Below are 26,230 nucleotides of genomic sequence, written 5' to 3' on the forward strand. Positions count from 1 at the left end.
TGGCAGCTAAAATATAGATTCCTCAACAGTCTTCTGTCAAAGTAGATTGACATCCTGGTGCAATTAATTTTGCGTTCTGTGTCTAATTTATTTTTCCTGTAGCTTTTCCTTTTTTTACTTGACTGTTGAGTAGTAAGATATAAATTAACTAAAAAATCTAAATCAATTTCCCACTGCATAGTATTAAAAAATATTTCCACATAAAAAAAAAAAATAAGTCCTTGAACTGACCTCCTCCTTTAGGCTGGGTTCCCACAGTGCAGATTTGCAGCAGATTTTGCACGTGTTTTTAAGCCAAAACCAGGAACAGAACCTAAAGGGCATGACCAGACGTGGCGTATTTCTTCCGCCACTGTGCGCATCAATGCTGCACATAATCTGCGTTTCAGATCTGTTGCGGCTCTGCCTAAAATGGGCATTAAATTGATGCGGATTAGCCGTTGCGTATTGAGGTGAAAGTACTTCCGTTCTCTCTATCAGTGCAGAATAGAGAGAAGGGACAGCGCTTTCCCTAGTAAAAGTAAAAGAAATTCATACTTACCCAGCCGTTGCCTTGGTGACGCGTCACTCTTTCGGCATCCAGCCCGACCTCCCTGGATGACGCAGCAGTCCATGTGACCGCTGCAGCCTGTGTTTGGCCTGTGATTGGCTGCAGCCGTCACTTGGACTGAAACGTCATCCCGGGAGGCCGGACTGGAGGAAGAAGCAGGGAGTTCTCGGTAAGTAGGAACTTCTATTTTTTTTACAGGTTGATGTATATTGTGATCGGAAGTCACTGTCCTGGGTGCTGAAACAGTTACTGCCGATCGTTTAACTTTTTCAGCACCCTGGACAGTGACTATCTCCTGACGTCGACTAGCAACGCTCCCGTTATTACGGGTGCACACACGTAGTCACCCGTAATTACGGGAGCCCCATTGACTTCTATTGGCCTGCCCGTGCCGTAATAACGGCCCGTGATTACGGGCGTTTTTACGTTAGTGTGCATGGGGCCTCAGTCTGGCTGTAGACCTAGAAATACATAGGTCCAGCCAGAATGAAGAAATGTAATTTTTGTAAAACAAATACGCTACGCAACACACATAACATCTGTGGACTTCATTGCGGAATTTTGACTCTCCATTGAAGTCAATGGAGAAATTCCGCAATGAGTCCGCAACAAGTCCGCTACACGTCCGCAACAACCAGTGAATGCTGCGGACACCAAATTCCGCACCGCAGCCTATGGTCCGCAGTGGAATTTTCCGCAACGTGTAAATGAACCTCACTAAAAAGCTGTGGAAAGCAATGGAGAAACGTGTACGCTGCGGATTTCCGCAGCGGACTGTCCGCAGCGGAATTCCAGAGCAATTCCGCTACGTCTGGTCATGCCCAAACAGAGGAAATATATAAAGGAAGGCCTTATAGGTCTGCTCTCCTGGATTCAATTCTGGTTTTTGCTTACAAAATGCTGGCAAAATCTGCAGCAAATCTGCACTGTGGGAACCCAGCCTTAAGTTTTTCAAAACTGTATTATCTATTTATTAGTCTATCCCTTGATTTAGTGGGTTATCTTCCATAGAGGCAGATTACATGAATGTTATGGGAACTTTGGTGGAAGCGGGTCCACCAATGAACACAATCCTATTGTTTTTCTGACACCACCACTAGTGGGAGCACACTGCATCGAGATATTTCAGCTCCAATTGAAGCTAATAGAAACTAAAATCACAGAAAAATGCCATACTCATTGATACGAGGGCAGGTTAAAACACCAGTTCCTAGCAGGATGCAGACAAGTCACAATGTAACATGAGGAAGGTTGTACAGGTACAAAATATTTACCCCTAAACGAAATGGCACATACATGTATGTGGCAGCCGTTAAGTGGAAGTATACAATGCACTAACGGGTTGAGCTCTCTCCATATTTAGCGGTTGATGGCTGTGTAATACAGCCGACACCTCACTGCAACAGGCGGAATCAAAGATCACTTTGATTCCACCCGTTTAACCCCTTAGATGCCATGGTCAATCGCGACCGTGGCATCTAAAGCATTAGAATGTGGGGGCATCCCCCACCGACGTACCATCGGCTCCCCCGTGACGTGATTGTGGGGTGCCGATGGGTTGCCATCTTTGTACTCCTGTGAAGCCCTGCATCTGGCAGGGCTTTATAGGTGACTGTAAGAAACATGATATACTGCAATACATTATATTGCAGTATATCATGTAAGCGATCCAATAATCGCTGGTTCAAGTCTCCTAGGGCATAGGTCTCAAACACGCAGCCCTTGAGGCTTTCATCTGCGGCTCGCGGGGCACCATAGCTCCCTCGGGAGAGGAGAGAGCAAGCCAAAGGAGGAGTGCATCGGCGCTCCTTCATGACTTCCCAGAGCAGAGCTTATACTAGCGCTCTACTCCGGGACTCCTGCTCTGAGAAAGCCCCTGACATCACTGTCCATATATGGACAGTGATGTCAGGAGCAGAGCTGGAGTCCCAGGCAGAGTGCTAGTTTATCCATATATGGACAGATCGTGGTGAGAACGCAGGAGCCAGTGTACTCTTATTGCAGCTGGGAGCCTTGTGAACGCTCCCCACCCTGCTCTAGCAGATTGCTATTGAGACCTGCCTGTGGCATAAATGATTTAATGATCGCAGGTTCAAGCCTCCTAGGGGTGCTAAATAACAGTATTTATTTTTTTCAAATTTAAGAAATATAAAAATTCTAATCACTCCCCTTTCCCTAGATCAGATATAAAAATAAATAAACAATAATAAACATAAACACATTAGGTATCCCCACATTCAAAAATGCCCGAACTATAAAAATATAAAAATATTTATCCAATACAGTGAATGTTGTAGTGGGAAAAAAGGTCAAAATTGCCGAATTGCTGTTTTTTGACACTTCCACCCCCAAAAAAATTGAATAAAAAGTGATCAAAATGCCCGACATTCTGGAACATGGTATTGTTAAAAACGACATCTTTCCACGTACACAGCTCTGTACACAGAAATACAAAAAAGTTATGGCGGTCACAATATGGCGATACAAGAAAATTTTTGTTTCTTTCAAACATTTACATTTTTTTAAAGGTACTAAAACATAACAAAAACTATGTAAATTTAGTATCTAGTGATAAGAAGGGAAAAGGGAAATGGGAGGAAACCTCCAGCTCACCAATCTGACGCTCCTGTGTTGATAATCGCCCGGATCAGCCGCGACGGCACACGGCAGCAATTGTAGAAAAAACAGACCTAGCCATGATTAAGAGCACAGCTAGTGCTTGAAACGCGTAGGCTATTTTTTTGCCACATATCACCACCTTGTTGTATTTTCCTCCTGGTGTTTTGTTTAAGCTTTGACAGCTTGTATTCAAATAAAGTGGAAACTTAGTTTTTCCTATTCATATTACACATCGCTGGATCTTCTCTGTTTTTCCTAAATTTAGTATCACTGTGATCGTACTGACCCACAAAATAAAGATAACATGTCATTTTCACCATACATTGAATACCATAAGAAAGAGCAATGCACTAATTTTGCCATAAACTGCAATATTATGATATTGCAGTCTATGGCATAAGTGATTTAATGATCGCAGGTTCAAGCCCCCTAGGGGGGCTAAATAACAGTAAAAAAAAATGTAAAAAAGTTTTTAAACAAATTCAAATTTAAAAAATATCTAAATTCTAATGACTCCCTTTTCCCTAGATAACATATAAAATTAAATAAACAATAATAAACATAAACACATTAGGTATCCCCGCGTCCGAAAATGCCCAAACTATAAAAATATAAAAAAATATTTATTCAATACAATGAATGTCGTAGTGAGAATGTAAGGATATAGTTTATTTGATCCAGGGACATGATCCAATTTCCATATTTTGTCAAGAAGATATTACTTACCCATCCATAAAGCAAATTTCTCTGTTTTTTTTTTTAACCAATGTTGTAAGTAGACTTGTAAATTTATTGTTTGCTACAGCTCACTTTTAAGCTTTGCTGTGTAGATTGTGTAATATGGGCAGAGTCATTTCATTATCATTAGAGGACAGGGATTCACTCACAGCCCTACTTTACTACTGGTAACCTACATAAGTCAGGATAGTAACACTATACACTATACACACAGATAAGACTCTGTATTCAGCTCTCCTGCAACACATTGCTCTCTGTAGGAAGGACAACACTCACATTTTTTTTCCAGAGACCGTATTAGTCACTTTTCTGACCAGTATCTCCCATTAATTTCAGCTGCCATAAGCATCAACATCCTACTGTAATGTGTATACAGATAATACACGAAGGAAGCATGTGCCTCTGGTATGACAGCTCCCAGGGAAGTTCAAAAACAAAACATAATGGGCTACATTTAAAAAAAATTATATACACAATATTTATCTTCTACAGACTTACATCTAATTAATTCAACTAAAATTAAATACATGAGACATTCCCTCTAAACTGCCCAGGAACCACAGATAAGACTGACTATAGGTTTACTGTCCCTTCAAATGCATAATTATAAGAATAAACTTGGCACCAGATCAGACTTTGAGTGTAGAACAAGAATCCATGTATCTAACATGCAGTGGTGAAGGCAGGTTGTAGGGAAATTGTCAGAGTGGGAAGCCAGCATTATGTAGATATGTTTAATTTTGGAAAATCATAAAATCCCAAGCTTGTATGCCCACTTGGCAATTGGGCTCTGGCATTTGCCCAGCCTTCTCCAGAAACCCTTGCATTTTTTTATTAATTTCTTTCTGCCACAGAGATTCTACAGTTCTTCTCCCCATAAGATGACAACCCACAGCTAAGGATTGAGTCAACCTTTATTTCTGACAGATATAATTACAATAAATAAGAACACTTAATTCATGCATTATATTCAGCTCAGTAAAGTGCCAGGTTTGATGCAGAAATCCACATCCTTGATGATGGCTTGTCTGTGTAGAATAATCAGGAATAGTTGTGCTTCACTGTTTTTTTAAATTAAACCTTTCAAACTAAACAAAAAAAAAAATTCTATCATATATAACAAACAATTTGCAGAATTGGCATAATTTTACACACAATTGCAGAGTGATGAATGAATAATACAATAATAATTGAAGCAGAATTTTTTAACATTGGTCATGTAGTCAGCTAATGTCAAGCCTAGTATATTTTGGAGGTACTGACACTGTTAATGATAGATGGAATCTATCTTTAGGACAGATCACTTTAAGTAAGAGCATCTTTTTAAAAAAAAATATCAAGTACTATTGCACCCAATGATTTAAAGCACATGTTATATGTAAATTAACATCCCTCTCCACATTTAGTGTCCAAAAGACTCATGGCATCATCCACATGGTGCCTCCCGGCCAATTAAGAAACATTAAGGCCTCATTTACACGAGCGTGTGTGTTTTGCGCACGCAAAAAAATGCAGTGTTTTGCGTGCGCAAAAGGCACTTGACAGCTCCGTGTGTCATCAGTGTATGATGCGCGGCTGTGTGATTTTCGCGCAGCCGCCATCATAGAGATGAGGCTAGTCAACGTCAGTCACTGTCCAGGGTGCTGAAAGAGTTAACTGATCGGCAGTAACTCTTTCAGCACCCTCGACAGTGAATTCCGATCACAATATACAGCAACCTGTGAAAAAAAAAAGACGTTCATACTTACCAAAAACTTCCTGCTTCCTCCAGTCCGGTCTCCCGGCCGTTGCCTTGGTGACGTGTCCCTCTCTTGACATCCGGTCCCACCTCCCTGGATGACGCGGCAGTCCATGTGACCGCTGCAGCCTGTGATTGGCTGCAGCCTGTGCTTGGCCTGTGATTGGCTGCAGCCTGTGCTTGGCCTGTGATTGGCTGCAGCTGTCACTTGGACTGAATTGTCATCCCGGGAGGTAAGACTGGAGGAATAAGCCGGGAGTTATCGGTAAGTCAGAACTTCTTTTTTTTTTACACGTTCATGTATATTGTGATCGGAAGTCACTGTCCAGGGTGCTGAACCAGTTGAACTCTTTCAGCACCCTGGACAGTGACTGTCTCCTGACGTCGCGTACCGCTAATTTTTTTGCCGGGTTCGGTCAAAACGAGTTCGGCCGAACCCGGTGAAGTTCGGTTTGCTCATCTCTAAGACACTCCGTTTGGATGTTTGTAAACAGAAAAGCACGTGGTGCTTTTCTGTTTACATTCAGAGTTTGACAGCTCTTGCGCGAATCACGCAGTTCGCACGGAAGTGCTTCCGTGCGAGCTTTGTGGTTTTCACGCACCCATTGACTTCAATGGGTGCGTGATGCGCGAAAAACGCAGAAATTTAGAACATGTCGTGAGTTTTTTTCAGCGCACTCACGCTGAGCAAAGCTCACGGACTGTCTGCATGCCCCCATAGACTTGTATAGGTCCATGCGACCCGCGTGAAAAGCACGCGCGTCGCACGGACGTATATCACGTTCGTGTAAATGAGGCCTAAAGAGGTTGCCCCAAGATTAAATATTAAATTTCTTTGTTAGATTATGAAAAAATTTTAATTGCAATTTTTTTTAACAATTTTTTCCCGCTTTTAGATATTGCTGCTACATGCTTATAATGTCGCCCCCTGGTTTTCTCTTGATTCCGTTTTCAGAAATCTCACCTGTGTTCAGTGCCGGTGAGAAAAAAGCTGCTTGTAGCGCAATGATTCTTATTGGCTGACCTGCACAATACCAGGAATCACTCTGCCGCCTGTGTACAAGATGATTTTAGTGGTGGGACTGAGCTACTGGGCATGTGTGACACAGGCACCAGATACATTTGGTTGAAGTTCTGATAGTGTAACCAAAGAACATCAGGCGGCACCGTAACTACTTACTTCTAAAATGAATCTACATAAAATAATGAGTAATTTTAGAAATATACTGCATATTTTACGGTGTTATGATCCTGAGTTACAGCCTAAATTATAATATAAAACTGCAGTCATAATTCTGCAGGCTTCAGAGCTTGAGAGATCTTCCAAAATGTGTTTTCTATAGTCTACACAGCACATATTTTGATATGACTAGATTATGTTGATTGCAATTCATGACACTTGTCCCACATTAGTTAACACCTCCCACAATAAGTGTCATATCACACTGACAAATGGTTAAGATAATTAATTTGCCCACGTGCATATAAATTATGGGGATATTCATGAAGACATCTCCTTTATAAATAGAAGCCGCACCAGCTTCCTGCTGATTTTCATTCAGGAACCCCCGTTGATCAGTCATACATATATACTATTACATGGCACTCATTCAAATGAATTTGCTACATGTAACACATGGACCGGTCCGGGTATGCAAGATCAAGGGCAGCTCTTCCATAATGGCTCTCCACCCTGACTGAAAGAGGAAGGTACCAAGCAGGGGACCCCTCCCTATGACATCCATTTACCCTAATAGGGCATTTTAGGAGAATTTAACAATGTTTCTATGGGAGTTTTCTGATGTAGAAATGTTGTGAATTGCCCAAAAGTCGCAAAAACTTAAATGTTTGGGTTGCTTCCACTGTTTTCGGTACTTTTTAAAAAAGCAGGTGGAGCTTAGCAGAAGAGGCGTGGTCCCCCAGCCCAAAACATTTACTATAATTTACTCCTGAAACTGGCGTCAATTATAGCAGAAATTTACATTAGATCCTGACTGGCATAGATTTCATGCAGTGTCTGACGGACAGCCGAAGTTGCAAAAAATCTATTAAGAGGCTTGTGCCGATTAATATATTTGGTGCATCTTACTTCAACTTGATTCTTATTAAGTTCATAAATCTCCACCATTGTGTTCATTGGACAATAGATTATGGGGACCCTCTGACTGTCCTCTGATGACAGATGTCAGGAGAGAAATGACAATCAGGCATGTTGACTTGTGTCCCTCTCTCCATTGAAATAATGCATGCTGACCATGTGTATGGGGAGGTTGGGAAAGATGTTGTCGGCGAAATGAACATAGGTGTTTTGCACGCTTTACTCCCCATAGAGAAATCATTATTTCCCAATTGTAGCAGAATCAAATTGAACATTTTAATTTTTAATATAATAATCCTACCATATGGCACAATAAATGACACTAATTACTGCGAAAATCGAGCACTCCTGGGGGTCTATAGAAATTAAAATGCTAATACTAAATGATATTAAATAAAATAAAATTTTTGTTCTCTATAATTTGTCTTTAGAGAATAGTCGACACAGTTTGAAAAATGTTGATGGTAAAATCCTAATTACAGCACCTTCAATTGTAAGGACGATGTTCTACTGTGTATAGCAGTTTACCTGATTTTAAAGTAGGTCAAGACCATATTTAGTAATTATTTTAAATGATTCCAGCCCAAAGAAAAACAGACTATTTATAACATATGGCAAATTTAATTTTTTACATTAAAACAAATAATTTACATTAGAACCTTTATAAAATGAACATAATGCTTTATTCTAGGGAAGGTAAGTTACATTGTAGTGAAATATGAAGAGTCATAAAGCTAAGGCAAAAAAGAAAAGAAAATGCAAAATTATTAACCATTTACTAGTCACATTTCTGTTTGATCAAAAATTCATACATTTTTTAAAAAAATACAAAGAATAGGAGTAGTTTTACTCAGCATGAAGCCTTTTGTTGACAACTTTCCCACTCCAAAAAAGAGAGATTTGTACAAGGTAAAAGGGATTTTGAATAAGGAAGGCTATCACTCCATTTTGCAACGCCATGCCATACCCTGTGGACAGCGCTTGATTGGAGCCAATTTCATCCTACAACAGGACAATGACCCAAAGCACACCTCCAAATTATGCAAGAACTATTTAGGGAAGAAGCAGGCAGCTGTTATTCTATCTGTAATGGAGTGGCCAGCGCAGTCACCAGATCTCAACCCCATAGAGCTGTTGTGGGAGCAGCTTGACCGTATGGTACGCAAGAAATGCCCATCAAGCCAATCCAACTTGTGGGAGGGGCTTCTGGAAGCATGGGGTGAAATTTCTCCCGATTACCTCAGCAAATTAACAGCTAGAATGCCAAAGGTCTGCAATGCTGTAATTGCTGCAAATGGAGCATTCTTTGACGAAAGCAAAGTTTGAAAGAGAAAATTATTATTTCTAACCTTGTGAATGTCTTGACTATATTTTCTAGTCATTTTGCAACTCATTTGATAAATATAAGTGTGAGTTTTCATGGAAAACACAAAATTGTCTGGGTGACCCCAAACTTTTGAACGGTAGTGTATATATATATGTACATGTACAGGAGCTTTCCCTAAGACCCCATGCACATGGTAGGGCTGTGTGCCATTGAGTACACTTAATACAGAACCTCAAGGACTGCGTGAAGCACTGTATGATGCTCCATATAGTGATGTATATATTGTAGGATGTAGAGCTCCGTAGCCACTATATAGTGCTCCATGTGGTGATATTTATAGGATATACTGCTTTGTAGCCAATGTATGGCACTTCATGTTGTGTGATGTATACTGTATAGGGGGACAGCTCCGTAGTTTAGATTCGGATGGAGCATGTCATGATTTTTTTTCTGTCGGATTTATATAAAATCTGTCAGAAAGAAACACTGCATGCCTCCGTAAAAAAACTGTGGCACACAAAAGTGGAACAGGGCACAATAGTCTATGTGAGCATTATTATGGCTCTGTACAACTTGCAGGTTATATGTCATACAGTATGTCCATGTGCATGAGGTCTTAGACAGGAAATTACTGGAATCCACTGAAAAACAACAGTCGGCCCACTATAATTGTAGAGCAATACAAAAAAAGGGAAGCTCGCTTGTTACACTTCTACACTATTTAACTTTTATATGGTACATTTGAAAAGTCACCTGAGGTATTAAACGTTTCTCCTGCTAACACTTGTGCATTTGTGCCTGAGAGCAGTGGGTCAGCTTATACATGTCCGTAGAAAGTATTCTGTACAGCGGTCACGCTGTTGTGGTTAATGGGGTTAAAACAGATTGAATATTTTTCTATTCACCCTCCAAAAAAAAAGTCTATAAAAATTGTGAATTTGGGATACATTTTGTGTGGTTTTGCCACTGCAGTAATGGCCAGATGCTGTAATAGCAGTAATGATCTCAACAGGATTTTATAACTCACATTGCAACAATGCAGATATTTATTTTTGGTTCGATGGAGAAAAGCAAAGCATAAAAAAAAACTACTTGTAAAAACGGTGATTATACACATTTCTTAGAACTACATCTTTAAGAGAAAACCATGACAACCACTGGTTCCAAGCCACATTTGGCAGTCAAAACTAAGAGCAACACAAAGGAGAAAAAAAATAAGGGGATTATTACGGATTTTTTTCTTCACCCTTGTGCCGGAGCCTTGTTTCTTTTGATTAAAAAAAGATAAATGGGAGAGTAAATCTCCTGAACGAGGTGTGAAACCAGCTATAAATGAAGGTAGTGGTTCAAGAGTGGAGTCAAGAGTAGCATTGGTGGTCCTCATGGGTTGACCACACTGGTAACATCTAATACTAGCACTTCTGCAGTATAGAAGGTTACGCTGATATGCACAATGGCAAACATATGCAAAATGGAAAGCATCTTTGGTTGCTTGGCAGCTACGCAAATCACTTAGGAAGAGGGGGTTTAAAGCACTTTACAATGAATTACTGTAATGTGACGCTCCAGTTTTCATGTAAGTCCCTCCTTGTCTTGCTACACGTGGAGGGCACTACATTTTCAGGCTTTGCAGAATGCGGAAAGCGGCCACAACTATTCACAAAACAGTAATACCGGCCCAGGCAGAGCACCATATGTGACCTTGCCGACCTCCATTTATAGAGTGGTATAGTTATAGCTTTTTCTAGTTTTTCCTTCACTCGAGAGCAAAGGTTCAGTTTTCTGCCCCATTCCTGTATCTAAAAATTCTGGCCATGGAAAAGTAGCTTGTTAGCACCACCCCTGACACTTAGCATGTCCCGGTAGGCCCCAAGCTATGCCCTTGGGTACAGTAAATGCCATCTTGTGGGTAAATGAGATAACCATAACATCAAAAACAAAAACTTACTGCAATGAGTCCTGGAGCCACTTATTAAAATTAGTAAATGACCTTGATTGCATCAGGGTAACGACCTCACTTTATGGTTTTAGTGCTAAGCCTTTTTTTCCTTTGAGTTGCATGTTCTATACTAGACTGTTGGGAAAATGCTGATTTGTAAAGAGAGAAGTGAATTCAGTACTAAGTAAGAAATGAAGTAAGCACTTGCCAAAGCTACAAGGTTAAGCAAGTGCCATGAAAATCAATTTGGAAAATGTATCATCATTTTGAGAGCACTTTCTCAGACACAATTATCTTTGTGAGTACTTTTTGTTGATCGACTTTTGACACCTGTTATTGATTATTTTGGAAGTTACTTTTCATCACTTCACCACCTTGTAGTCACTTTCATAGATACAGAGCTTACATAACTCCCCATCCACTTACAGTAAACCGACCAAAGCTGGACTGAGAGGACTCGACTGACAGCATTTACAGTTTATATCTTGATAATTTACGTAGAAGGTTGAAATGTTTTTGGAATGTTTTTTCCCTAATGAAAATGTGTATCAGTGTGTTTGGTGCAACTTTATAATTCGTTTTTATTTGTTTTTTAAATTACTTTTTGAGATACATCTGCTTTGTATCCTTTATACAGAGTAGCTGTATCTAGTGCTGAAACCTGAAGTTGTCTGGTCAGCAGCACTGATATGTTCAGTGTCAGTGGGTCCTTTGTGTCTCTGACACGCAGGATCCACCTGTCATCAATTACATCTCAGTTATGAACTTATAAGTGATCGGTAACAGCTCGTTCTGTCACTGAACCCGTCAGTGCTGCTGACCTGACTGATACAGGTTTTAGCACTACATACAGCTGCTCTGTATACAGAACTGATAGACATTTTTGTTTAAAAAGAAATAACTTTTTCAAAAGTGTATACAGCCTTTAACGGACAGTTCAAAATCTATGAAGGCCCCTGGGAAAATTATTTGGGAGACCCTACTGAATATTTTGGAGAAATCAAAATGAAGTAATACTGAAAAAGTACTGACCAAATAATAGTGATTTAAAGGGGGTACTCTTCTGATTACAAATCCTTTCCATATGCCCATTCAGCTGATCATAAATCTGGCTTTATTTTTTTATTAGACAACCCCTTTAAGTGTATAATAGAAGCAGTAAATATCATATGCAGTAGGCTTCCCCAATAATGGCAACTTGCCTCGTTGAATTGAACTCTGGTCCTTATAACAGTAAACTAAGAAAATAATCACTCCAAACTGATACATATATTTATCTAAATAGCCAGAGATCTCTACACTTTATCTGTGCTTAAATAATACCACCATACCAGTTCCCACATAGTGCCATATAGTGCTTAAAAAGAGTGCCATATTGTACCCGAATAACCATGCTACATAATGGCCAAACAATACCACAGCTCACACTATGATGTAAGATTAAGACAAGCCTCCATGAAGCAGACCATGCCATGAGGGGTGGGGATAGGGTGGAGGTCACGTCTCCTGGAGGTCCCAGGACAGTCTCCCCTTTTAGTCACTAAACACATTGCTCTATTATGTCCTACTAATCTTGAGTGTCATCCCGTATTATACTACATCCTTATCCAGCGCGGCCTTTACCATTCTTCTGGCTTCTTAGCTTTGACCTTCCATTTTCTAGGAGTTCCAAACAGTCTATTCTAAGCATGATAAATCACCGTCGCTTTAGATAATAGTTTTACTTGGAGAATCATTAGAAAAGCTTTTCATGCTAGCGTTCTTATGCTACTAGCTCTGGCTTATTCTCAGCTTTAAAACAGTGTCCAATTCAAGAGATTACCACACAGACTTCTTAATATTATTTGAGTCAGGAATGTAAAATTGAGCTTCTACATCAGAATTACATCTTAATTAACATGAACGACATAAAAAAGGTGACTTGCACACACATCAAACACATTTCTGAATTTACTTGACACCGTTATCAGGCTTCACATTTATTTGCATTATATTATTATTTCTTTATAGCAGTCGGAGCTCTATTTTTTTTTAGATACAAAGCTCTAGAGACCCTGCTTGCCTTTATACAGTACATCCATAGACTATACATTTTTGTTGCATGTATCCACCGCTAGGGGGAGCTTATGAGCTTAATGGGGTATTCCCATTTTGAACATTTATGGCCTATCCGCAGGATATACCATAAGTGTCTGATAGATGCCGATCCCACCTCTGGGACCACAACTATCTCTATCCAGTTAATATGCCGTAAATATCTGAGATGGGAATACCCATTTAAAGAAGAGAATTTATTATTGAGTTCAATGGAGGCCGTATAAACCTGTCTTCAGCAATCTTCCCCTAGCGGTGGCAGCATGAAGAAAGAATTTGGTCTCATGCGCATGAAAATTTTTTTGCGTCCGCAATTTATTCGCATTTTTGCGGATAAATTGCAGACCCATTCTTTTCTATAGCGCCAGGCACACGACCGTGATTTACATAGATCCGTGCAGGGGCCGAAATTATGGACCGCAAAAACTCAGGACAAGTCATTTTACTTTCCGCAATTGCAGATTCACCAATACTGGTTAATTTATGTGCATCGGTGAGTTCGGATGACGCACAGATGCACAGCAAGGGTTTTTTTTGTGGTCCGATGGACCGCTATGGACAAGTGAATTTGCATACTGCAAAACCAATGTGATCGTGGCCGGGCCGTGAAAAACGGTCCGAGTGTCGGACGCATTTCCGACACGACCGCAGTACAGGTGAATGGGACACCTGGCATCATAGACATTTTATAATGGTAGGAGTCCCTGCCTCCCTACAAAACTGCTGTTCCGTACTGAACAAAATGATACAGTTCGGAACAGCGGTTCCATGGGGAGGCAGGGACTCCTAGCATTATAAAATGTCTATGCTGCCAGGAGTCCCCTTCACCTGTACCGCGGTCGGGCCAGAAAATGCGGCCGACACTCGGACCGTTTTTCACGGCCCGAACTTGTTCGTGTGCAAGGCGCCAAAATGTTGTGATAAATATTGTTAGGAAACTATTAGGGAAACATCACACCCGGAACACATACAGTACATTACCTATGCAAATAAGCAATTAAGTTGAATATTTTCTGTTTTAATTAAAAAGATTAAGGAGCACTTTAAACAGTTCTCTGGCGACAATATGCAAATTAGGAATTTACTTAAAGAGGAGTCACTTTCTCAGAAATGCTATTTACTCAGTAGTGTTCAAAGATAATATTTTCCTCATTGAGTATACAGACGATGACATGGCCAGTGGTGTGACAAAATCCTTTCTGCAGAGTCGCATTAATGGAAGTCATTGCTGCAGGACACAGATTTTCTGCTCAGCACATGAAGTAATATTACCAATCAAAAAGAGAACTTAGAGCACGGGTCTCCAATTTGGGGTTCTTCAGCTGTTACGAAACTACAACTCCCAGCATGCCCTGATAGCCTCAGGCATGTTGTGAGTTGTACTTTTGCAACAGCTGGAGAGCCACAGGTGGAAGACTAGTGGTAAAGGGATTTAAATCTGGCCCTTTAAGAAGTGTTTATAAAAATGACTTGCTAACACATGTAGCAGAGCTGAGTTTGTGATTTAGCAGAGCCCATTATGATATTACAATGTTATCTGTGGGCTTTTCATAGGACATCAGCTTAACCTATCGAGTTATCAGAAAGCACTCCAAAAATAAAAGTGATACTTTTATTGCCGCATGCGACGTTTCAGCTCAGTGTGAGCGTTACAATAAATAACTGGGCTTTATATGATCTTCTGGTGGTCCCTCATGTGTACCATGTTGGCAGGGAATTATATTGTATAATTTCCCCTGACTGGTGGCTCCTTTATCCCCTGGGTTGAGCATATACAGATATCCTTGTGGGATACACGCCTGGGCCTCACATGGACGTCATAATACAGTATATAGTGTCTGTAGAGGGATTTATGGGGTGGCGAATCATAACTTGAATAGTGATGGGGATATGGTTAATTTACCCTATGTTGGGATTATATGTAACAGGCGATTGGTACATGTTTGTGTCTATGCCTGAACTTCACTAGTTAGACACTAGAGGGCCACCTTATGTTAGTTACATAGAATAGATGTGATCTATATAACTCACCATACCGTTTCTAATTCTATGTGGGCCAATAATATTTATATATATATATATATATATATATATATATATATATATATATATATATATATATATATACACTACCATTCAAAAGTTTAGGGTCACTTAGAAATTTCCTTATTTTTGAAAGAAAAGCACAGTTTTTTTCAATGAAGATAACATTAAATTAATCAGAAATACACTCTATACATTGTTAATGTGCTAAATGACTATTCTAGCTGCAAACGTCTGGTTTTTAATGCAATATCTACATAGGTGTATAGAGGCCCATTTCCAGCAACCATCACTCTAGTGTTCTAATGGTACATTGTGTTTGCTAACTGTGTTAGAAGGCTAATGGATGATTAGAAAACACTTGAAAACCCTTGTGCAATTATGTTAGCACCGCTGTAAACAGTTTTGCTGTTTAGAGGAGCTATAAAACTGACCTTCCTTTGAGCTAGTTGATAATCTGGAGCATTACATTTGTGGGTTTGATTAAACTCTCAAAATGACTAGAAAAAGAGAGCTTTCATGTGAAAAAACTCGACAGTCTATTCTTGTTCTTAGAAATTAAGGCTATTCCATGCGAAAAATTGCCAAGAAACTGAAGATTTCCTACAATGGTGTCTACTACTCCCTTCAGAGGACAGCACACACAGGCTCTAACCAGAGTAGAAAGAGAAGTGGGAGGCCCCGCTGCACAACTGAGCAACAAGACAAGTACATTAGAGTCTCTAGTTTGAGAAATAGACGCCTCACAGGTCCTCAACTGGCAACTTCATTAAATAGTACCCGCAAAACCCCAGTGTCAGCGTCTACAGTGAAGAGGCGACTCCGGGATGCTGGCCTTCAGGGCAGAGTGGCAAAGAAAAAGCCATATCTGAGACTGGCTAATAAAAGGAAAAGATTAATATGGGCAAAAGCACACAGACATTGGACAGAGGAAGATTGGAAAAAAGTGTTATGGACAGACGAATCGAAGTTTGAGGTGTTTGGATCACACAGAAGAACATTTGTGAGACGCAGAACAACTGAAAAGATGCTGGAAGAGTGCCTGACGCCATCTGTCAAGCATGGTGGAGGTAATGTGATGGTCTGGAGTTGCTTTGGTGCTGGTAAAGTGGGAGATTTGTACAAGGTAAAAGGGATTTTGAATAAGGAAGGCTAACACTCCATTTTGCAACGCCGTGCCATACCCTGTGGACAGCGCTTGATTGGAGCCAATTTCATCCTACAACAGGACAATGACCCAAAGCACACCTCCAAATTATGCAAGAACTATTTAGAGAAGAAGCAGGCAGCTGGTATTCTATCTGTAATGGAGTGGCCAGCGCAGTCACCAGATCTCAACCCCATAGAGCTGTTGTGGGAGCAGCTTGACCGTATGGTACGCAAGAAGTGCCCATCAAGCCAATCCAACTTGTGGGAGGGGCTTCTGGAAGCATGGGGTGAAATTTCTCCCGATTACCTCAGCAAATTAACAGCTAGAATGCCAAAGGTCTGCAATGCTGAAATTGCTGCAAATGGAGCATTCTTTGACAAAAGCAAAGTTTGAAGGAGAAAATTATTATTTCAAATAAAAATCATTATTTCTAATGTTGTCAATGTCTTGACTATATTTTCTAGTCATTTTGCAACTCATTTGATAAATATAAGTGTGAGTTTTCATGGAAAACACAAAATTGTCTGGGTGACCCCAAACTTTTGAACGGTATTGTATATGTATATATATATATATATATATATATATATATATATATATATACATACATATATATTAACAGCATAACATGTCAGAATGATGTATTATGCACCACTAGTGATGTCAGGGCAAACTTCCTTTTCCCTGTTATTTCACACCGAATAACCATCTCTGTAAATTGAAAACTGAGGGCATGCATGGAAGGCAAATACCAGGCAGACAAATGGTGGTAGACATCCTCCCTCAGTGAGGTAGGAAGTGAAGACTAAATTTTATTGAACAAAGAAACACAAAAGTTTCCTCCCTAGAGATGTGGGACGTGCTTAAGCCCTATTGGCTCTATTCAGCTGTAAGTTCATCTGTACACTCCTCTTGCATTCCAGGGGCGGTGTCTCCATAGGCGTGTTCCTCGTACAGCCTCCATCTTGTTTCATATACAAATCTTTGTGGAATATACTGATATAAAGCAATAATGTTTTTGCAAACAATATACAGGCTAATGATCCCTGACAGTGAGATGGTTAACGTGTCTCCAGCCACAGCCATACGATAGGCTCCATCAGTTCAGCTGATTGGAGGTAGACACAGAGCTCCATCCCATTACAAACATGGCGCCTGATATATTCATAGGCGCTTGTGAGCATGCGCGAGCTGACGTCATATAGATGAGCTATTCATATGTTAAACTGTGGTGGACTTGCACATTGCGGCGAGCAGGATGCCAGCAACCGATCTGGAAGTTATGGGCATCGTCGTTATGAAGTTACAGTGAAGAAAATAAGTATTTGATCCCTTGCTGATTTTGTAAGTTTGCCCACTGTCAAAGTCATGAACTGTCTAGAATTTTTAGGCTAGGTTAATTTTACCAGTGAGAGATAGATTATATTTTAAAAAAAAACAGAAAATCACATAGTCAAAATTATATATATTTATTTGCATTGTGCACAGAGAAATAAGTATTTGATCCCCTACCAACCATTAAGAGTTCAGCCTCCTCCAGACCAGTTACACGCTCCAAATCAACTTGGTGCCTGCATTAAAGACAGCTGTCTTACATGGTCACCTGTATAAAAGACTCCTGTCCACAGACTCAATGAATCAGTCTGACTCTAACCTCTACAACATGGGCAAGACCAAAGAGCTTTCTAAGGATGTCAGGGACAAGATCATAGACCTGCACAAGGCTGGAATGGGCTACAAAACCATAAGTAAGACACTGGGTGAGAAGGAGACAACTGTTGGTGCAATAGTAAGAAAATGGAAGACATACAAAATGACTGTCAATCGACATCGATCTGGGGCTCCATGCAAAATCTCACCTCGTGGGGTATCCTTGATCCTGAGGAAGGTGAGAGCTCACCCGAAAACTACACGGGGGGAACTTGTTAATGATCTCAAGGCAGCTGGGACCACAGTCACCAAGAAAACCATTGGTAACGCATTACGCCGTAATGGATTAAAATCCTGCAGTGCCCGCAAGGTCCCCCTGTTCAAGAAGGCACATGTACAGGCCCGTCTGAAGTTTGCTAATGAACATCTGGATGATTCTGACAGTGATTGGGAGAAGGTGCTGTGGTTAGATGAGACTAAAATTGAGCTCTTTGGCAACTCGCCGTGTTTGGAGGAAGAGAAATGCTGCCTATGACCCAAAGAACACCGTCCCCACTGTCAAGCATGGAGGTCGAAACATTATGTTTTGGTGGTGTTTCTCTGCTAAGGGCACAGGACTACTTCACCGCATCAATGGGAGAATGGATGGAGCCATGTACCGTCAAATCCTGAGTGACAACCTCCTTCCCTCCACCAGGACATTAAAAATGGCTCATGGCTGGGTCTTCCAGCACGACAATGACCCGAAACATACAGCCAAGGCAACAAAGGAGTGGCTCAAAAAGAAGCACATTAAGGTCATGGAGTGGCCTAGCCAGTCTCCAGACCTTAATCCCATCGAAAACTTATGGAGGGAGCTGAAGATCCGAGTTGCCATGCGACAGCCTCGAAATCTTAATGATTTACAGATGATCTCCAAAGAGGAGTGGGCCAAAATTCCATCTAACATGTGTGCAAACCTCATCATCAACTACAAAAAACGTCTGACTGCTGTGCTTGCCAACAAGGGTTTTGCCACCAAGTATTAAGTCTTGTTTGCCAAAGGGATCAAATACTTATTTCTCTGTGCACAATGCAAATAAATATATATAATTTTGACAATGTGATTTTCAGGTTTTTTTTTTATATAATCTATCTCTCACTGGTAAAATTAACCTAGCCTAAAAATTCTAGACTGTTCATGACTTTGACAGTGGGCAAACTTACAAAATCAGCAAGGGATCAAATACTTATTTCCTTCACTGTAACTTTGCACTTTATATTTATTACACTTTTGGACTTCCTACATATGAAATTTTGAATATATCTTTTTTCTACTTACACTTATGTGATTTCCTGGTTGTTATTATGAATTTTGCACTTTGTACCAGAGAATTGATATAAAAGCGTGCGCTGAGCTGAAACGTTGCGTGTGGGAATAAAAGGATGACAATATTTTTGGAGCGCCGTCTGATCTCCCATTTTGTTCATCGAGGGGCTATTAGACCGTGTCCCTAAGGTGCGCACCCACTTTTTATATGTTTTTTGATCTAGTGCTGCTGATATCCATTGAATTTACAGTGTCATCAGGATGCAGAAGAGAAAGAATTGAATTACAAACTCAGCTCTGCTACTTTACTTATATTCTAATGCAATAAATTAGATGTATATCGATGTGCAACTTGAAGCTTCTGGGTCCCGATGCAGAATCTGTAACAGGATTATTTTATGCCATTTATAGTAATGATGTCCTGTCGGGCTCCCTAGGTACCAGGGCTCATGTGTGGCTGCAACTTCTTCGCCCCTTACAATGACGTCTTTTTGGTTGGAAACTACATGTAGATACAGATTTAAAACTGAATTTGTCATTTAACTATTTGCCGCATCATAGTCTATGCACAGGGGCGAAACTAGAGGGTGCAGGGCCCCAAGCCAAAGTTTTAAAGGGCATTCTCCCTCGCATAAAACCGCTGGCATAGATCCCAACCAGTATTGACCCCCCCCCCATATCAGACCCCATATCATATATAAATATATATATAATTTATTTATTTTTTCTAAAATGTGTTTACTCACCGCCCCTGGCTCCTCTTTAGGAACCTCTCGCCACTGACTTCTTCACAAGCTCTGTGCAACGGTGCATAGAAGGTCCTGACGCCTCTTGCAGGCCCCCATCCCCTCCGGGCATGGCCATGGTGTACCCCCTGTGGCGCTAATCGTTACACCACTGCATTATAAAAGAAAAATCTCTGAGGTAACTTAATTAGTGCAGCGGAGTTAACTGTAACCTTAAATAATACATCATAATCTTGCGATGAGTTGTACCAAAGAACAAACTCAGCTCTGCTACATCTGTACATAGTAAAGCTCTTTGCTGGTTTTGCTCAATGACATATTTACTGTGTTCTGTTTTAAAGAGTAAATTAACAAAAAAATAAATATTATTTTGTTATTTCTATCATACAGCTCTTCTACAAGTGTCGATATCACTGAGCAAAGTTGAAATTAGCGTGGGACAGTCCAAGTATTTCACATGTACAGGTATGTCATTTATTCTTATTTATCTTCGTATCCTACATCACTACAAGTAATACTTTATTATGTTACATGTGGATTGAGCAAAGACTAGAACATTATAAAATCCCGATTATTATTATTTTTTTTTATCAATTTATATGATTACAAAAATAAAAATAGCATTACATGTTTATATAAACGAGCCACCCACCCCAGAAGAACAGAAGTACTAAAGAGGAGGAAGGGAAAAAGAAATCCGGCATTGATGCTTGGAGACAAAGAGAATACATAACTAAGGATATGTTCACATGACGCAGATTTGCTCAGGGGGAATCTGCCTTAGATCATTTAAAATCTCGGATTTCTGCATGAAATATCCCATTCCCCTGCATTGCGGCAACATTGTGGGCGCAAATTATGTTCTTTACAAAATATTGGGTCTGCAGGATTTATATTATATAATCAAATCTAAGGTAACACATAAGTCCAGCTTCAATGGGCTATAACACCACAGGTAACACACCAAGAGTTCACAATGACAAACTCAACACTGCAACATCTGCCCAGTAGACAACCGCCCTACAAATATAACGTGAATTTACTATACAATAAAGTCATAGCTAGGCTTTCCTTCACCGTGCCCAAAGATTCAGTTTGCTGCCCTAGCCTTGCATTTAATGGCTTGGCCATAGCTGGGTACTCCCTCTGACACCCAGCGCCCGGAGCACATACCCCGCATGTTTCAAGACTATCCAGGGAATGGACAATTTCCCCTATAACACCCTCCTTTCCCATGACTTTGCTTAAGGTTGTTTTACTCAGCTGGTGCCAGGACATCGGTGCTTCTAGCTAGTCGGGTGGTTAATTCTCTGGATAACGACGGGGAAACAGACCAATATGGGAGGGATCGGAGATACAGTTGCTATGGGCATTGCCAATGAAAAGTCTGTATAACGTACTGGGAATAGTGTAGAGGAGATTAAAATAGGAAGGTAGAGAGGAAGTCTAGGAGTTGGTAATGGGATTCAGACAACTACAGATGCGGTACCGGAGGTTAAAACTTAAATTTACGCTATAGGGAAAAAGGAAACAAAGCGCACATAGTGCATGAGCCTGTATTAGGTGAGAACAAAAGGAAAAAAGTGGTCAATTGTGCTGACCTGATGTTGTTATGCTCGGAGCATAACATCCCAAGGTGCGTGTCCAAGTTAGACTTAGGTAGAGACAGTTGCAGCCCAAATTCCGGTTTGAAGATTGGTAAAAATCCACTATGTAGATCCAGGAGATAGGGAGATAAAAAATGGAATATCCGAGGGCGCAGCTGTACTGGAAATGGCTTTTATTTGTACAACAACAACAACAACAATGTGTTTCAAGGCCGTACCGGCCTCTTCGTCAGGTTAGGTACAAGTGTTAGGTCTATTCATGATGACTGTGCATTTATAGCTGGCCTAGGAATCAGTACCGGGTTAAGTTACAGGTCAAAGGTCAAAGGTCAATTGTGTAAGCAAGGTACGGCAGTGAGGTATAAAAATTATTCATTTAGAAACAAAACAGTTTTTCATTCATATTAAAGGTATAGACAAAGATACAAAACAAGGATCCTACGATCCTACGATCCTTGTTTTGTATCTTTGTCTATACCTTTAATATGAATGAAAAACTGTTTTGTTTCTAAATGAATAATTTTTATACCTCACTGCCGTACCTTGCTTACACAATTGACCTTTGACCTTTGACCTGTAACTTAACCCGGTACTGATTCCTAGGCCAGCTATAAATGCACAGTCATCATGAATAGACCTAACACTTGTACCTAACCTGACGAAGAGGCCGGTACGGCCTTGAAACACATTGTTGTTGTTGTTGTACAAATAAAAGCCATTTCCAGTACAGCTGCGCCCTCGGATATTCCATTTTTTATCTCCCTATCTCCTGAAAACGTAAACTTAGTTGGTTAAGCCAAGAGTCGTTAACAGTAATGAAGCAGATCAGGTATGCGGTACAGTAGCGGGTAGTTCAGGAGGGTAGTCAGGTGAACCAAGGTTCAGTAAAGATTATGTAGCAGAGCTAGTACGCAGTACAGAGGGGATGAAGTCGGAGAGGAGTCAAAACAAGCCGGGTCAACCAGGAGTCAAATCAATATACAGAATCTCTCAGGGCAAATAAGCCTAACAGAAGGTACAAACACTATATAACTGACTCTAAGGCCATTGTACAGGGAGGTGAAATTATCTGCCCTTCATTTCTATTCGTCGAACACATGCGCCGTCCTGCATCTTTGCCAGCTCCGGCCTAATGAGACTTGGAGGGGGGAGAAAAGACGATGCTGCGGTGCGGATGGGCAAGTACGGTTCACAAATTTACAATACATGCATGATGTGTTATCTGTGGTTGTACTTAAGGCTACAGGTAAAGCTATAGAGAGTTTTCAAAATACAGAAATTAAAACAGTGCCACTGGGCTAAATACAGCCAGCTCTGCTTCATCTATGGATATTTAGGCTAAATATTCTAATTGCCATTTTAACATTTGAATTTTTGGTCACAATTTTGAAGCTTTGTATGCAGATTTCAAGATTTTAAGCATATTTGTATTGGTTAAGGAAAGAGTTGATTAAATAATAGAATATTTTTTTTAATTTATTTTAAGTTTTGGGAGAGGCCGAAACAATAGACTGGTATAATCCACAAGGAGAGAAGATCACGTCAAATCAGAGAGTTGTGGCACAAAGAGAAGGCATGAGATCATGGCTTACAATATACAATGCCAACATAGATGATGCCGGTATATATCGTTGTCAAGCTACTGATTCAAAGGGACATACTCAAGAGTCTACAGTTGTCCTGGAAATTTACCGTGAGTATCTGTAAAACAAAGTCATTTTGATAACAGGGGAGTAGCTATAAGGGGTGCAGAGGTAATAGTCGCAACAGGTCTGTGGGGGCTGGAAGAAACCTCTGCACTAAGAAGTCACCAAAGTTATAAAGGTGACATGGTAGATGAGGGGTCTTATTACAGATATTGCATTGGGCCCCAGAAGCGTTAATCTACGCTTCTGGTTAATAAGGACAGTATGCCGTGGCTGAAAATCACAGCCTTTCCACTAGTTCCTGACATGTGCTATGGCAAGGCATCAGATGGTACTGCATTATGGCAATACGACACCACATGGCAGCTAATAACAAAAAACAATGTGTGCCCTTTAGAATTTTAACTTAACTATTGTAACTATTTCTCATCAATCATATCACAAAGGTTTATGCCTTAAAGAGGCTCTGTCACCAGATTTTGCAGCCCCTATCTGCTATTGCAGCAGATCGGCGCTGCAATGTAGATTACAGTAACGTTTTTATTTTTAAAAAACGAGCATTTTTGGCCAAGTTATGACCATTTTTGTAGTTATGCAAATGAGGCTTGCAAAAGTCCAAGTGGGTGTGTTTAAAAGTAAAAGTACAACTGGGCGTGTATTATGTGCGTACATCGGTGCATTTTTAATACTTTTACTAGCTGGGAGTTCTGATGAGAAGTATCATCCACTTCTCTTCAGAACGCCCAGCTTCTGGCAGTGCAGACACAGCCGTGTTCTCGAGAGATCACGCTGTGACGTCACTCACAGGTCCTGCATCGTGTCAGACGAGCGAGGACACATCGGCACCAGAGGCTACAGTTGATTCTGCAGCAGCATCAGCGTTTGCAGGTAAGTAGCTACATCGACTTACCTGCTAACGCCGATGCTGCAGAATCAACTGAAGCCTCTGGTGCTGATGTGTCCGACACGATGCAGGACCTGTGAGTGACGTCACAGATCTGCACTGCCAGAAGCTGGGCGTTCTGAAGAGAAGTGGATGATACTTCTCGTCAGAGCGCCCAGCTAGTAAAAGTACCCCTGAGGAAGCTAGAACAGCGAAACGTGCGTTGGGGTGTTATTTCTTTGTCACATGGACCACGTGGATCGCAGGCTCACCACACCAATGGGTAAGATCTGAGACATTAAACTTCCTCTGGTTGATTCCAGATTGGAAGTGCCTTTCACCTTTGGGTACATTCAGGCCATATTCTCGGAATACACGTGTTTGCAGATCGCTAATTAAGATGTTTAGCATATGCGGTACATGATATTATGGTTATGTTACATATTGGACAGCAGTTGATATGGATTATGCACTATTACAATTTACTTGCTGACCTCATGACCTTGCATGTGATACTTTGGTTTACCGCATCTATGTCCCTGTGTTAAGGTGTATGTGTACACTATGCCCTGTGATTTGGTGGTGCATTTGTACCATTCCTGCGATTCTACAGCAGTTTTGGAGTGGTCCATATATAACTTTCTTCTTTTTTTAGAAACCTCGCTTTGTTTTATTGCGTATGTTATATGTTTATATATTTATCTGAAATAAAATTTATTTTCTACAATATGTGTAGCCCTGTGACTCTTGGTTCTCAATTTCTTTATCTGATATGGTAGAGTCCTGCTATCCTTTGATTAGATATTTTGGGGGTACTTTGTACACATGTGCTGGTTGTACCTAACCACTTACTTTCTCCTTAGAGACATTTATTCATAATAGTAAAAGTAGTAAACACGCCCCGATGTACGCACATAATACACGCCCACTTGGACTTTTACTTTTAAACACACCCACTTGGACTTTTGCAAGCCTCATTTGCATAACTACAAAAATGGTCATAACTTGGCCAAAAATGCTCGTTTTTTAAAAATAAAAATGTCACTGTAATCTACATTGCAGCGCCTATCTGCTGCAATAGCAGATAGGGGTTGCAAAATCTGGTGACAGAGCCTCTTTAACATGTCTAGAGGGACAAAGTACATATAGTACATATATTTTATGAAATGTAGTTAGATATTCTTCATAGTTGTATTTTAGGATACGTTCAGATATAGCAGTAGTGGCATGACACAAAGCTGCATCACTATACACCACAAAAACCACAACAGACACAGGTACAGGTTAATAAATGTGGCTTCTGCTAACATTTTGCCAAGATCAGCGACTTTAGGACTGTTTTCAAGAAACATTCCTCCAACTACTCCTATGAAAAACTGAAACGCAGGACTGAATGTAAAAAGCAATGTTAGGTTTTTTTTTATAGAGATTTCATAATTCCCTCATTTAAGGCAAAAATGACTGAAAACCCTCTCCGCTCTAAGCAATAGGGAATACTAAAGTAAAACAAAAAAAACACCAAAAAGCACGCCCTAAAGTTCAGGTTTTGCAAACGCATGGTGTGAATGACACTTAAAAACATCCGGCCTCTTTGGGTAAAATAGCACAGCTGTCAATAGACAATATGTGAACATTTACTAAAGAATAGACGTTTATATGTGAATAAAAAGGAAAAAGAAAGGCTTAATGTAAAGGACTATTTAAAAAAGGTGCAGAAAACTTATATAAAGTACTAAAGACTGTGAGCTTAGACGTGGGCATATTTAATTTGTAGCCAAACACAATCTTCTGCCTTTCTCTAAGTTGTGTCTTCATTTTATATATAGGTGTAGATTATTAGCTGTAATGGAAAATTTTTGTTATATTTGTAACATTTCATTGTGTTACTTTGTTTTCAACTTTCTACCTATACAATGCTCTATTATTATTATTATTATTCATTATCATCATCATCATCATTTAATGAGGTCTATAGCGCTCTTCCTATAGCTAAAAAAAATACTCAAGACAACAGTTAAGAAAATTATAGGCAACAACGTTATTAAGATTGCTGCAAATATAAATCATTTCCCTACGGGTCATTGTCAAGTGAA

At 40.2% G+C, this 26,230-nt stretch overlaps 1 protein-coding gene across 3 annotated transcripts in view; it reads left to right on the plus strand.

Moving 5' to 3' along the window:
• The window catches only part of NCAM2 (neural cell adhesion molecule 2), a 276,456-nt gene that overhangs the window by 116,025 nt on the left and 134,201 nt on the right, over positions 1–26,230 (plus strand). For all 3 annotated transcript variants that reach the window (XM_075854510.1, XM_075854512.1, XM_075854511.1), the window contains exons 2-3: positions 20,392–20,466; positions 23,095–23,301. In XM_075854510.1, the coding sequence (XP_075710625.1) occupies positions 20,392–20,466; positions 23,095–23,301 (282 nt within the window). The remainder of the gene's footprint in view (positions 1–20,391; positions 20,467–23,094; positions 23,302–26,230) is intronic.

The sequence above is a fragment of the Rhinoderma darwinii genome, chromosome 2 (assembly GCF_050947455.1).
Source record: "Rhinoderma darwinii isolate aRhiDar2 chromosome 2, aRhiDar2.hap1, whole genome shotgun sequence".
In the NCBI taxonomy this organism is placed as follows: domain Eukaryota; kingdom Metazoa; phylum Chordata; class Amphibia; order Anura; family Rhinodermatidae; genus Rhinoderma; species Rhinoderma darwinii.